This window comes from Cyprinodon tularosa, unplaced genomic scaffold, assembly GCF_016077235.1.
Source record: "Cyprinodon tularosa strain WSP-4 unplaced genomic scaffold, ASM1607723v1 ctg1432, whole genome shotgun sequence".
Taxonomy (NCBI): domain Eukaryota; kingdom Metazoa; phylum Chordata; class Actinopteri; order Cyprinodontiformes; family Cyprinodontidae; genus Cyprinodon; species Cyprinodon tularosa.
The window spans coordinates 37,507-52,804 of NW_024038257.1; the positions used below are offsets into that span (position 1 = coordinate 37,507).

Consider the following 15,298-nt stretch of genomic DNA (forward strand, 5'->3'; position numbering starts at 1 on the left):
GCATGCTGGGACAGCTGTCAATCTCAAGAATGGTCAAGTCTGCTCTGATGCAGGCACATTAAAGAGGGAGGGGCAAGAACAACATCCGGGGACTTTGTCCGTTCTCGGTTTTGTGCAGTACTAGGGGTGAGGCTGATGACGTTTCACGAGTACACGAGCACATGGGAACGCACAAGTACACATATTGAGAAATGGCCACAGCCTGTCTTCTTAGAACATCCCCTTCTTTTCAGTATTTTGGATTAGCCCTACACACAGTGTATGTAGAGAGAAGTACGTCCATGTTATTAAACATCCAAAGATTTGCTGAATATTTAATATTGTTTAGCGTTTAACTTACAGTGAGACGTTCTTGAGCATCTATGTGAAAGACAATCACCAATATGGCAGAATTTTACAAAAATAGATGGCAGAAAAAAAGCTGAAAAAAAGTTGCCAACAACAGTTTGTATATCACAGCTCAACTACCAACAGGGTGTATCATCTGAAAACAGTAGGCCTAATATTTCTATATTACAGGCTATTAATATCATATCAAATATATATCAGTTTTGTAACTGTAGGCACACCCACAACAGCGGCAGCATCTGATAGATACACCCAGACCGCGCCGGATGTTAAACCTCCAACCTAACCCAAAAATGATCTAACAGAAGTAATTGTCAATTTTATTGCTTAAGATAAAAGGCCCATCATTCTAAAAGGTTGTAAAAGTCTCTTAAAAGACAGACAGACAGAGGGTAAAGGGAGTTTAGATTTATTTATTCATTATACAGACATTGAAACAGTTTCAAGAGCTTCTTATTCAACTTTAATTTTATTTACTTTTTTACATGTTTTAGGTTATTTTCCATTTAAGAACCTGATTGATGTGATATTGCTTGATTTTTGTATGATTTTGTGTAACTGAATGTATCCTTCAAGGTTTTCTTATTTATTTGTTATTGTTCTTACACTACAGATAACTTGTGCACATCCCTGCAGCAATTTAAACCTAAAAGTATGAATCAAATGACACTTTTTGCGAATAGAATGCAGAGTATATTATTACTTATTACTTTCAGCAACACTAGATGATTCACACAAACAGGAGACCGTAAACAGCGCTGCAGGTGTGTAAGGGATCTCATTGGACTCCATCTTTTTTTTTTTTTCTTTCCGGACTCCATCTTAAGATAGGGGGACTTAGGACCCCATGGGGACGTTGGCCAGCTGTGATTAATTTAATGAAACAATTGTCCCTTGGATTCCTAAAATGCTCGTCAAATGGCTGCTTCAGTGCTCCATTTGATTTATATTCTATCGGGTTTCTCACTGCTGAGATTGCATTAATACCGTATTTTCACGACCATAAGGCGCACCGGACTAAAAGGCGCAGTCTCAGTTATGTGTGCCATTTCTGTATTTAACACACACATAAGGCGCACCGGACTATAGGGCGCGTTTTTTATATACAGGTACATGTCCTCTCAGGTGGATTTTCCCACTTAAAAACATATTAAAACTACTTTATTCCCACTGATCACAGCAAATAAAGCTGCAAGGTGTATTTATTACAAAGTATTATTCAAACCTGGGAACCGGCCGTGAGAGACACATCGCTGATGACACAGGGCTGTGATTACTCCTCTGATACAGTTTATTGACGCATAAATTAACTTAAAACATAGGCAGGATAATAATCTGGATGAACTGACTGCAATGATTAAATTTTCAGGTGGGCTTTCTCACTTAAAAAGATTTAGATTATTTAGATGAAAAAACACCTGCGGAGGTGAGCCCGGATGCGCCGCGGCCCAGAGGCTGCTGTTGAATTAAGTTTTCAGGTAGAAAAATAGAGCGGGAGCAAAACTGAGTATGATTGTGCTTTATTCAAGTATTTATTACAGAGTATTAATCAAACCCCTCAAAGTCCTCATCCTCTGTTTCTGAATTAAACAGCTGCGCTAAATCCGACATGCCAGTTTCCCCTTCTTCTTCGCTGTCAGAGTCACTTTCCGTGCCGGGCGGCTCCTTGGAAATGATGCCGGCTTTTGCGAAAGCTCGAACAACAGTCCCAGCAGAAACGTTAGTCCAAGCATCTACAATCCATCCGCAAACGGTGGCGTAACTTGCCCGGCGCTGCCTTCCACTTTTAGTGAAACTGTGCTCTCCGTCTGTCATCCATCGCTCCCACGCCGCTCGCAGCCTTACTTTGAACGGCCGGTTCACACCGATGTCGAGCGGTTGAAGTTCCTTTGTCAGACCTCCCGGAATAACAGCAAGCACAGCGTTCATTTCTTTGACCTTTTTTTTCACATCGGCTGTGAGATGGGCACGCATGGAGTCACAAATTAACAGAGATGGTGATGCGTGGAAAAAACCACCTGGTCTCCTTACATACACCTCCCTCAGCCAAGCTTTCATCATCTCCTCATCCATCCAGCCTTTTTCATTCGCCTTAATAACAACTCCAGCTGGAGTTGAAACGCTGGCCCCACTCGTTCTTTGCTCCACGATCCACCGCTCGAGTCTTTCCTCCAACTCGGGCCACCTCCCCTTATGTCCGCGGAAACTCAGCTGCGTCTTCTTCACCAGTCGGAGTTCGTTTTTCAGCTTCCTCCACTTGCGAACCATCGATTCATTTATATTGAATTCTCTCGCAGCTGCTCGATTTCCATGTTCCTCTGCGTAGCTGATAGCCTTCAGTTTAAACTGGGCTTCATAGGCGTGTCTCTTTGCCATTTCCAGGGTTGTTAAGACAACAATGTTCTGCATAAAGCACATACCTGTTCTTTTATACACAAGCCATGCCCACACTTCCCCCTTTAAGGTTCTCACATTCTCATGGTGGTCTCAACAACGTCCGCAGATAGGGCGCACCGCACCATAGGGCGCACCCCACATTTTGAGGGGAAAAAAAGACGTTTAGGTGCGCCTTATAGTCGTGAAAATACGGTAAATGACTTTACAACTGCTTTGTTAGCTTCTCTCTTATTTGTATCCAAATCGTACATTATGTGAATCCATTCACAATTGCACTGTATTGACTTTATGTCCATGCAGTTTTTATTCTGTTTGCAAGTGCGACTTCATGTAATGTTAGCAGACGTGATGCAGAGTCATCCAAGTCACAGCAGCCACACATCCACCAATCAAGACAGAAACAGGTGGGAAAAGTACTACACAGTTTACCATGCGAGCCCTGTGAGGAGTAGCAAGTCAGTGAAACAGCAGATGGAATATGATTCCAAGCTGAACGAAAAAGTGGCAGTGTGGGAGCAGTTTGGATTTCAGCAAACATGCAAACAGCTGCTCAACTATTTTACACAGAGTTTTGTTGGTATGATGCTGATAAAGATATTTCAGTTGATTAAGATGGATAAAAATAGAGACTTTTTTTAATCAAATGCCATCAAATATAGATTTTGTTTTTAAACTGATTTGATTGAGTGGCCTGCCACATATCCAATTAAAAACAGAAAAGACACTCTTGGATGAGAGAAATATAACATCTAGATTGGCAAGCAGTATGAATAATTTTGGGATCAACTGTAGATGAGTATGTCTTTAGGCAGGTAAATGTTCATTTGCAGATCATTCTAAATCAGGGGTCTTCAACGTTTTCGAGGCCAAGGACCCCCAAACTGATTGCGAGATGGAGCGGAGACCCCCTAATTATATATATTGTATTAAATTGTGTTATATCAAACTGGTCCTATAGTCACTCTATTACATAAGGAGTTATGTAACGAAAGTATTTTCGCCCTGGGATTATTAAAGTATTTCTGAATCTGATTCCTGGTTGATGGGACAGGTGTTGTGAATTAAACGGTGCCCAGGTTTGAAAGAGCTCCTGTGTGTCGCCAATGTGTGCATTGATAACTGAAAGACACCTTCTGCTTTAATTTATCTGTTTACTACAGTGTGTTGAATTCATGTTAATGTGTATTTAGAGACATTTTAATTAGTGCAAAAAATTGCAGGAGGGAATATTTAAAAAAAGTAATCAACCAAGACTTTCGTGACCCCCATGCGGACCCCCTGTTGAAGACCTCTGTTCTAAATGAAAAATAGGAATGTCCAGATGCAAATTTTTGATTCCCAAATGACACAAATATTCTGGCTTAGAGTATTGACCTGGTTGATACAAGATTAAGACAAATCATCCATCAATCCGTTTTCTTCTGCTTATCTGGGGCAGGGTCGCAGAGACAGCAGTCTAAGCAAAGATACCCAGAGTTCCCAATCCACACACACTTCCTCCAGCTACTCTGGGGGACCCAGAGGCAACACCAGGCCATCTCAGAGACATAGTCCTTCCACCAGGTCCTAGGCCTTCCACGAGGCCTCCTCCCAATGGGACATGCCTGGAACAACTCCAGAGGGAGGCAACCAGGAGGCATCCGAAACGGATGCCTGAGCCACCTCAGCTGGCTCCTTTCGACTCTGCTCCGAGCTCCTCCCGGGTAACTCTTCACCCGATCCTGAAGGGTGCGCCCAGCCAACCTGCAAAGGAAACTAATTTTGGCTGCTTGTATTCACAATCTTGTCGTTTCGGTCATTACCCAGATCTCATCACAATAGGTGAGGGTGGGAACGTAGATCAATCGGTAAATAGAGAGCTTTGCCCACAATGTAAACATTGTTGGTGAAGCACTGATTCCCCCTCCTAAGGCAGCGGACAGTTTGCCAGAACACTTTCGAGGCCAACCGATAGTCCTCCTCCATTGCCTCTCCAAACTCCTCCCAGACCCAAGTTTTTGCCACTGTGACTGCATGAGCCGCATCATGCTTGGCCTGCCGGTAACTCTCAGCTGACTTCAGAGTCCCACTAGCTAAGAAGGCCAGGTAGGTCTCTTCCTCCTTCCGGGCACCAGTACCGGGTTCGGGGATTGCCAACGCGACAGGCACCGGAGACCTTACGGCCACAGCTACGAACCGCTGCATCGACAATGGAGGAGGAGAACATGGACCACTTCGACTCCATGTCTCCAACCTCCCTCGGGATATGGAAGAAACTCGTCCGGAGGTGGGAGTTGAAGACTGCACTCAGAGGGATCCACCAACAGACCCTCAGAACTAACTTAGGCCTGCCAGGTCTGACCGACTTCCTCCCCTGCCAGCAGATCCAGCTCACCATCAGCTGGCAATCGGTTGACAGCTCAGCCCCTCTCCTCACCCGAATGTCCAAGACACGCGACCAGAGATCAAATGACAAAATTATAAAGTAAATCATCAATCTTCGGCCTAGGGTGTCCCGGTGCCACGTGCATTTATGGACGCCCTTGTGCTTGAACATTGTTTTTGTTATGGACAAACCGTGATTAGCACAGAAGTCCAACAACAGAACACTGCTCGGTTTCAGATCAGGGAGGCCATACCTATCAATCACCCCTGTCCCAGTCTTACTGTCATCGCCAACGTGGGCGTTGAAGTCACCCAGTAGAACAATGGAGTCCCCAGTTGAAGCACCATCTAGTACCCCTCAAAAGCTCCCCAAGATGGTCAAGCACTCTACAATGATGTTGGGCCCATATGTCGAGACAACGGTGAGAGGCCTGTACCCAACCCGAAGGCGTAGGGATATGATCCTCTTGTTCACCGGGGTGAACTCCAACATGTGACGACTGAGATGGCGAGCAAAAAGGCTCCCCATCTTGCTACCTCTCCCCGCAGGCAATGCCAGAGAAGTGGAGAGTCCAGCCTCTATCCAGGGGATAGGATCCGGAACCCAAGCCGTGCTTAGAGGTGAGCCTGACTATATCCAGCCAGTACCTCTCAACCTCTCGCACAAGATCAGGCTCCTTCCCCCCAGCAATGTGACGTTCCATGTCGTTACAGCCATAAGATCTGGTACGGACCAGGCCGTCGAGGCACCCCACCTCGACCGCCACCCAGTGCTCTCTGCACCTGACCCCTACAGATACCTCTGTGGTGGATGGGTCCACAGGAGGGCGAGCCCACGCCGTCCTTTCGGGCTGAGCCCGGCCGAATGCAAGCCCCTGCCCCAGGCCTTGCCCCAGGGTGGGGCTCCGGCTATGCCATACTGGGCAACGTCATGGTCCTTGGTTTCCATGATGGTCTTGCGAGCTACTCTTAGTCTTAGTCACCTAGGACATTTTAGCCCTGGCACTCCTAGGCCATGGCTAAAAGGCCAAGATCCTAGGCACTCCTTGGAATATTCAGGCACTCAACACAAATCATACATACTTTTTTTGATTATAATGTAGTTTAGCATTCCTGGTTGATGGGACAGGCTTGATCAAGTGATATCAATTAAAGAGACATTTTGTCAATAACAGTAGGTATCAGAACATCTGACTCATTTATCATTAAAGGTAACAAACTTACAAAAAGAAATTAAGTGTTTATATTAGCATGCTCATATCAGAGATTTTTGTTGGAGGCCAATATATTTCTATACTCTTTTAGGCTGATATTAGATCAATTTCCAATATCAGACTGGGATAACCCCGTAAAAAAACATGTTTAGTGATGGAAATATTATTGTAGATATGAAGTGGCTTTTAGAAAAAGGTTTCAAACTATAGCATATCATTAAGTTTAGCAAACATTTTATAACTGACTATTGTCTGTTTAGAGAAAAGTATTTCTTCCCTTTAGGGGGGACCAACAAGACATCTGGTTTTACCTCAGCCTTTTAAATTGCCATCAAGGAAATGTAGACAGCAGACATCTTGCATTAACCAGATGAAATAGAAATAAGTATGTTTGCTGAAAGAAAAATTAAGGATCGAAGATTTAAGTCTGGAAGAAAACAAAGTACTCACAGCATTCCAAGAACTGTTTTAGCCTTTCAAACACTGCATTCAGGAAACCCTGGAAAAAATAAAGACATATGATTCATCCGTTTACATTTCAGCAGCTGAATCATGATCACTCAACATGCATTACAGAGAAGCAGATATACTAACACATAAACTTTATGTTCATGTGCACATGGGACCACTTTCCTCTATGTCTATGAATATCAATAAAGGCTCTGAGCCCCACAGAATGAAACAGTTTTCCAGAGCTTGGTGTTGTAGAAGCTTAGCTTGAGAAATTAAATGATAGATGGAGGGGCTATCTGTTTAATTCGGCATTAATGTTCAGCTACGAGGTCAAAAGCAGCGTCATTAATCACACATCCCAAACCTCCGTTTCAGCCAGCAGCTGAAGATCCTAACAGCGTTATTGTAGGGGAGGAAGGGTCACAATTACAGCTCAAATGACTTGGTGGGGGAATGATGGAGATCACCGATTATAACAGCCATTAGTTATAATTCTGCTGACATTTTGACAAGATGGAGAAACTTTAAATAAATAATAGCTATTTTTAATAATTAGAAGCTAAATGTAAACTGATTTAGTAATAATGTAAAACACTGTTTATTAAAGAATATAAAAGTACTTGCTTGATTTGTGTTTCCTACTTAACGGATGAGTGAAAAGGGAACTGTTGTAGCTTCTCTTTTAATTACCTAAGTCTGCACACTGATAACTGCTCAATGTTTGTGCAGAGGCATATTCTAAAACACCAAAATTTTTATCTGCCTTGATATCCTTGTTTGAGGTTTGATGAATAGTTTGGATCAAGTAATTGTTCTGTTATTAAATGATTTTCTATTAAAAATATGCATACAGTGTGAAAACTGCTGAAAAATATTTAAGATGGTGCATTCAAGTTATTCATTCGCAGCAATAAATATTTATTAATATTGACACTTGTTTCACTTGTATCTTGTTTTAAAACATACAGATCAGAGGTGAAACAGACAGAACCAGGTCTGACGTGGATTATTAATTCAATCTACTGTTGGTTCACCTCTTTTTCAAGATTATGCCATGCTATCAGATTCAGAGCTGCTGCCTATGGCAGTGAAAACAAAGAAATGGTCCTTTGCAAAGTAGCAAGTCGGCTTTTCTGGTCCACATTGGATATAAAATAGTAAGAAAATTAATAGCAATATCATAGCTCAGGTTATATGTATACAAATGATGTACTGTGACGATTTGTACTAACAAAAGTCTTTAAACTTCTTAGCGAAGCTGAAATACCATTAAAAAAAAAACAAGAGGACATCTTGGATAGAAGTGAAATTATCAGGAAGCATAAATTGAAATCAGAATACAATTATAATTAACTGCACCGGCCTAACTTTAATTAATGCATCTTTTTAGGGTGAAACAAAGAAACTAAAAGGATTTTGTTTCAAACGAGGTTTATTTTTACGGCATTATTCTAGTGCTTGTTTAAACACCAAGCAACGAATACACATTTAATCGGCTTTTCAAAGAAAAATAAAGTTGCCCCACTGTTCATACAGTTTTAGACCACCTGAAATTTTTCAGTCATTTCTGGCAGAGTCAATATTTTCAGCAGTGTTGTTCTCCATCAATGCTTCTGTTACTATGATTGGAAAACAGCCTTCAGTTGTCTGAAATGATTATGTCATGTGTGAAGAGTCTTCTTACAAACAGCTTAATAACAGAGGCTCCAGAGTAAATGCTACAAACTACTGCTGGAAGGCTGTGACACAGCAGGCAGAGTTCAAGGAAGCAATGCTAAACAAAGACTGATGATTGCGCTGTTCGTAGTTAAAAAGACTTCAATTTCAACAGACTGCACACTAGACAAATCAATACTATACAACATATGAGCGCTGCGCCTGTGTGAGGGGGAACAAATAGTTAGTAGTGATTGTATTCCAAAGAAAATCAAGGGAAAACCGACAAAGCTGAAATTGTTTGTTCTGCTGGAAATGTGATTAGTCCTTAGATGAACAAGTTACTGTCAAAAAATGCACCACAAAAAATGTTAAATAAAACTAAGGATAGAGGAAATACTGACTAAAGCTTTTTGAAAAATAGAACCTTTAATCCATTTAATCAATTTAATTACATGTAATTAAGCATTATATCTATCATTGATTAAAGGGGTAATAGAATGATTCTATAGGGTATTTGGTGCTGGTTCTTAAGGTCTCCGAATAGGGTGTGTAACATTGGTTGGGCTGAAAATGGCATATTTGCTGTTCTATGAGCCCAAATGCAAGCCTGGTTAATAGCCCGAAAGGTTTTCTTCCTTTTATGGTGTGATCATGAATATTTAGATAAGCTGTGTGCTGATTGGTTGGTTTACAACGACCAAAGCTGCTGAGTAAAGACGCATCATAGCAACAAGCACTCACTCACTGAAACATTAAATTGTTGATATGGTAGGCTGACCAGACGTCCTCTTTTTCCTGGGCATGTCCTACTTTTCACGCCTGAAAAAATGTCTGGGGGGAAATTTCAAAATCGTGACAAAAGTCCAGAACCAAGAAAAGCACCACCCCCGAGTTGACGTAAACTCGGGGCTTCGTTTGGATTCGCCTGTTTTATGCTGGAAGTTTGGAATTGTGAGATTTGCAGAGAAAGGAGGTGTTGATTGGGTTTGAACAACCCACTGAACTGTCATTATTTATCTATGACAATGTCAACACATACTGCATGTACAACATATACTGTTTTTTGACACGACGACGACACACATGCAAAATTGTTATCTAAGGCAGCTTTAGCAAATAATTAAATTAACATGACACAACTACTCCCCTCTTGACTTTTTTTGGAAACTTTTACTTTAAGCATGAAGAAAATCAACATGAGGACAGATGTTCTAAAAGCTAGACTCTGGACTCCACAGGGAGCTGAGCAAAAAGCACCAAGGCAAAATAGCTTAAATAAGTGGGGTGAATAGAAAAAAAACATTTCATAAACATTTGCAAACACCCACTATGTTTTTTTCCCGGGTGTTGTTCAAGTGAACCCAATATGAATTTCGTGCTCAGGGAAAACTATTTCCATGATATTCCTATGTAGAGAGTGCCTTTGAAGATTTGGGGATAAAAGCGAAGGTAGCATCTGGAAGGGTGAATGGCGTTGTTTTTTGGTGAATACAGCAAAGTGTGAGTACTGCCGGTGCTGGGAGGTACCCAAGGTGCAATTCATAGGAATTTAAAAACCGAAACCTTTGTTTACATAAGCTTTAGGAAAGCCAATCAGGGACCATCATGGCTATGACACTGGGTGAAGGAGGGCAGCAGGTCTTACATTAACCCTTGTCATATGGCATTTATTGCACTTATTTTTCTCTAAGACCAATTATAGCAATGAAGAAATATTCATTTCCTTCTCAGTCCTTCTCTCACACTATAATATTATTTGTATATTACAGGTTCATCAACATTAGCAAAAAAGAAAGTGATTAAAAATACTCCAAATACATTTAAAACACAAGATCATTTTATAAAAAATTTTCTAGTTTTCCAGAAGGTTATTTTAACCTGAACTGATACTAAATTAATGTTATTTTATGTTATCAAATTCAATTTAAAGGCAGTTAACAGAGGCAAATTGTGGATGAGGTTGTATATGAATAAAATGCAAGAAGGATCTATTTTAGAGCAACAGGTTCAAAGAAAAAAAAAAGAATATGTAAAATATATTTACATCCCACTTTTTAATTTAGGGGGGATCGGTGGAAGCTTTGCAGGTGTGACTCATGTTCACTGGGGAAACAGAGGAGAGTCACTCTGCTCTGGAGGAGGGAGGGGCTGCTCACTCACTGCTCACTGAAGACACTAAACTCAGAGCAATCGGTGCATGTGTTGTCACCAACGTCTCCAAAAAGGCAGGATATAGTCACTTGGTTTTATTTACTAGTCTGAAAAGTCACTAAGTATAGTAACAAATTTGCTGAGTTGGCAGCATTGTTCTCACCTGCCTGGGTGCGCTGATGGCAGTCTGGTGCAGGGTTCACGTTTTCAAAGCACTTCCCTCAGGTTTATTCTCAGATGAGGAGGCAAATGACTATTTCCATGGCTACTACGCTCATTGAAAGACAGGATAGAGATATTTCCATCGTATGTAGTTTTAACGTAACCAAGGCAGTAGCTTTTTCCTCCCTAAACTTAATGTTTAGGGATTGCAGGGGTCGCAGCATCTTCACCTGCATCTGTGAGCGGGGTTCCTGTTCTCACGACGCTTCTCTCATGTTAAGGTGCTGATGAGGAGTAAAATGTTTGCACACTATTGTGCCACTGTAGGCGTCGCAGCAGGGACGTCTCGTAACTGGTTCTGGTATTTTCCTTATATAAATTTATCATTTCAGTTTCTGGAAATTTTTCCCCCTTTCCTATTCTTAATAAAAGACAAACAGATATCCCATTTAAACCAGGTCTGAATTATTTCACGAGCAAAATGTGAAAGAAAGCGAGGAAAGCTGTACTGGCACACATGCTGCTATTTCCTTTTCCTATTTTTAGGCGCAAATGTGAGTAAAATGCTCGTACTATACAGCCTTTTGTATCCTCTCAGGACTTATATCTAAAACCAGACGGGTTTATGCTTGCATCAACGATTGGTTGGGAAAATAGAACATTGCTAGCACAGTTGCAGTGTTAATACTCCGTGCAGCGTTCTACGCTGTACTCTACATCCTGGTTATCTCCAGGGGAGAGTGTAGGGCACAGACCAAAAACATGCAGATTTTTAAAAAGTGGAAGGAATGAATTTAACGCTGCAGTATCATTTTTAAACCTAAGCTTGTTTTCTTGCATTTCTCTTTTTTTGATAATATATATTTTTCAGTAGTTTCTTGTAGGGATGGAACTGTTTATGAAAACCGTACGAACCGTTCGGTTCGACTGTCTCGGAGTTGGAAAATGCGCCAGCAGCACGCTTTGTTTATGCTAACACGTTTTGTTTATGCTAACAGCAACACGACCTACATGTGAGGCTAACAATCAACATATACCGAACCGAACCGAAAACCGTGACCACGAAACCGTGAACCAAACCGTGGATTTTGTGAACCGTTCCACCCCTAGTTTCTTGGTTACGTTATTCATCATTTAATCATATACAGAAAGGACTTGAAAACATCTGAAAGAACTGTGTCATTAAATTCCAATGCCATCTCCGATAATAATTTAAGCAAAGAAATTGAATCATAGCTGTTGATTAAATTAACTTAATCTAGTTTGCCAAATTAAGCATGCTAGTCGTGCTGATCATAGGGGCATCTTTTTATTTTTCCACTGTCTGCCTTTCATTTCAAAGCAAATTTGGAATATCAAATTTTCTTCCAATCTACGGCACTTATTTCCAAAGAACCAACTAGACCGCTGCCAAACTACAGTAAAGTAATGTTGCAGTCAAATTGTTGCAGGTTGCAGCATTCCGTTATTTTCCTGTTATTATGGAAACATCTCTTTTTCTTTTTTTTTTTTTTAACCAATGATTGATCTGAAGTTTACATAAAGTTGGCTCATTTCAAATTTAAATGAAATTTGTGATTAAAAATTTAGGATTTAGATATTGCAACAACTTAATCAAAATGATTATTTTAAAGCTGATTTACACTGACTAAAATAGTTTAATGAATTCTAACTTTTTTTCCCCACTGGGAGTGGGAGAAGAGAACAAACTGAACTTCTCACTCTTTGAACCAAGACAAGGCTTGAGGCACTTTCAATCATCATAGCCAATCTATATTTTGCATGGAGTGAATTGAGCTGTTTTTGACTCCTAACACTTCTAGTTGAGTGTAAGCTTTAGAAAAATGACTGGTTCTGAGGCATACAGACTGAAAAAAAACTTAGCTTACCATTACTTCCATATTCTGTTGGGGATCTTGGAATCCGTGGACTGTCAATTTGCGCAGCACTAAGACAGGCCAGCAGAAAAACATAAAAGTTAACATGCAAGACAGTCAAGAGATACAAACTGGGTCAACAAAAATCACCGCTTAAATACAGCAGTATTTAATTCAGACAAACGTAATATTTAGCGGAGTTTACAAGTTTTCTTAATAACTGAGTTCTCTAATTAGCTGAAATAGGATGAGTAAAATACATTATGAAACATATGGTTCAACAATTAAGTCCAGATAATGTTTTGGGATATATGACAGCACCTTTAGGCATTAAACACAGTTATAGTGTAACATGATAAACATGATTACAGTTTTTACCATTCTGTGAGATCTAAAAGGTCAAGAGCTATAGATGGCTAATATCACAACAAAACAAATGAAGATTTGATTGGTTTATGGAAAAACTGTATCCATGCTAATCCAGTTTGCACACTAATCCTAAGGAGCGGTGGTGTTATCCTTGGTTTTACAAGTGGCAACAAAAGGTTTAAATGCTGTAACAGGCAATTAGCCTTTCATACCATTGTGAAGAAACTCTGGCCTGCTCTTCTTTTCTTGGTTGCTTATATCAGCCTTACTCAGCACTTTTTTTAGCAGCAGCAGCTTGTTTAAGGTCAGACTAAAGCATTTCATTTAGTTTTTCTAAACCATTCACAGGTTGACTTGCGGGTTTATTGGAATCATTCTCCAATCAATTATAAAATGACATCTGCCAGTGAAGAAGAAAAGCAACCCCAGAATATTATACAGACATCATGTGGAAATATCGGGTTGGCATTATTTACCAGAAAGCTAAATGGATTTTATGCCAGATGCAATAGGACAGAAATCTTGAGGAATCAGTCCACAGAATGTTAACAAAAGTCTTGGGAATAAAGATTTTTTTTTTGGGGGGGGGGTTAAAATAAGCTTTTTTTTCTAGTCAGAATTCATCAATGGAGAGCATTTTAATCAATTTATTTTTTGTTCTTGAACTGTAATCTCTGTCCTTAAATGATTAAAGTGAGGACTGGAGAGTTTAGATGTTGCTCTTATAACTCACTTTTCATGTTCTCCCCATGTCTGGAGAAAAGGCTCTAAAGGGCCTTCACCTAAGTCCCAAACCTTTGAATATGCTCTTTTATGCATTCCTGAATAGTAAATGAGTTTTCATTTACCACTCATCAAGTACGGATGTGGCTCATGTACCTTATCCAAATATCTGTTAATAAGTGTTAATGGCAGATTCAACAATCAGAGTAAGATTGTTTAGTTGTTTTAGGTTATCCTTTAGGTCCAATTGAAAAACATCCTTTGATGTGAAAAAGCAGTAAAGGTGCCACATCTGGTCATGTGAGAGTTTTGGAGCAGTTACCTTTAAGAGACAGCAGAGTCCTCTCCAAAGAGTTGAGCGCTGCAGCCTCATCTCTAGCACAGACCTGCTGCAAGAAGCAATCCGTGTGATGACTCCACAGGGAACACGCAAAGCTGTATATGCCAGATGCCAGCTGCCAAGAGTCATAATGACAGCAAAGTCAGTCAAATCCAGGTAGCACTGTGGATTTAGGCAGACATTTCAGCTCACCATGCAACACCAGTGAAATTAATAACATGTTAATTATGTATGAGCATAATAGATTAGCATGCTTGTGAACAGCACCTGAAACAGAGACTAATCTTGTTATTGATGCACTCCCCTTACGAGTACAGAGGAAAGTGGAAGCTTTAAGATAAGAGCTGTAAATTATTCTTGCTAAGGTCAACTTTGGACTAAAATAATTATAAAAACCTCTCAAGATGCAGGGTTTTTATGGTTGCTAAACAGGGCAAAGCCTTTGAATTTATTGCAATACAAACAGTGACTAAAGATTAATTTCATCTGGTTACCCTAAAGCCACAACTGCATCACAGATTCTTCAACTGTGAAATGCCTTTGATAAATAAGCAGTTTTCAAAGATAATGGAAAACAAAGTGAAATGAAAACTTGAAACTTTGTTAAAAAGTAAATGAGCAACAACAACAAAAAATAGAAAAAATAGAAAAATAAGATCCACTAGCTGTGCTGTGAGGAGTGTCTACTGAAAAATAAATCCTTATTTTGACAGCACAGCATAGGCTTTAATATATTTGTAACGCAAACTGCCAGTGTGGCAGGTTTTCTCTTTAGAGAGACTTCTCAAATGTTTCCATTTTAAATTCCTCAGATCATTTCAAATTCCTCAGATCCAAGCCTAATCCAATTTATAGAAGCTGAAATAAGATGAAACAAAGTTAGAAAATGATCTTAGATCACGTCCTCCACTGTACCAAATGTTGGTTTCAAGTCTTATTGCATCAGCTGATATGCAAAAATGTTCATTTCTCCGTAGGCTTAAGACTTGATTTTGAACACACACAAAAAAGGTGTTGGTGTGACTGGAATGGTAAGAATCCAATACTCCAAATGCTGAAGGTGCTTGTGTTTATGACTGAGTAAACAACCTAAAGTGATTATATATTTATTAAGATATATATATATAACTGACAATTTAAAGATTTTGGTTTTCAGTTATGTTATTATTACACATGTATGTTTATTAAAATCATCAAAAAGGGCCGTAACATTTGGGTTTTTATTATTAATAATATTTAAT

General features: G+C 40.0%; 1 protein-coding gene across 1 annotated transcript in view; it reads right to left on the reverse strand.

Annotated features, from left to right (window-relative positions):
* LOC119779182 (importin-11-like) overlaps nt 1-14,190 on the reverse strand; it is a 41,963-nt gene extending 27,773 nt beyond the window's left edge. The window contains exons 1-3 of the mRNA XM_038278741.1: nt 14,040-14,190; nt 12,638-12,696; nt 6,774-6,822 (exon numbers count right to left, since the gene is read on the reverse strand). Coding sequence (XP_038134669.1) covers nt 6,774-6,822; nt 12,638-12,649 — 61 coding nt within the window. The 5' untranslated portion in view covers nt 12,650-12,696; nt 14,040-14,190. The remainder of the gene's footprint in view (nt 1-6,773; nt 6,823-12,637; nt 12,697-14,039) is intronic.
* Between the last annotated feature and the right edge of the window lie 1,108 nt (nt 14,191-15,298).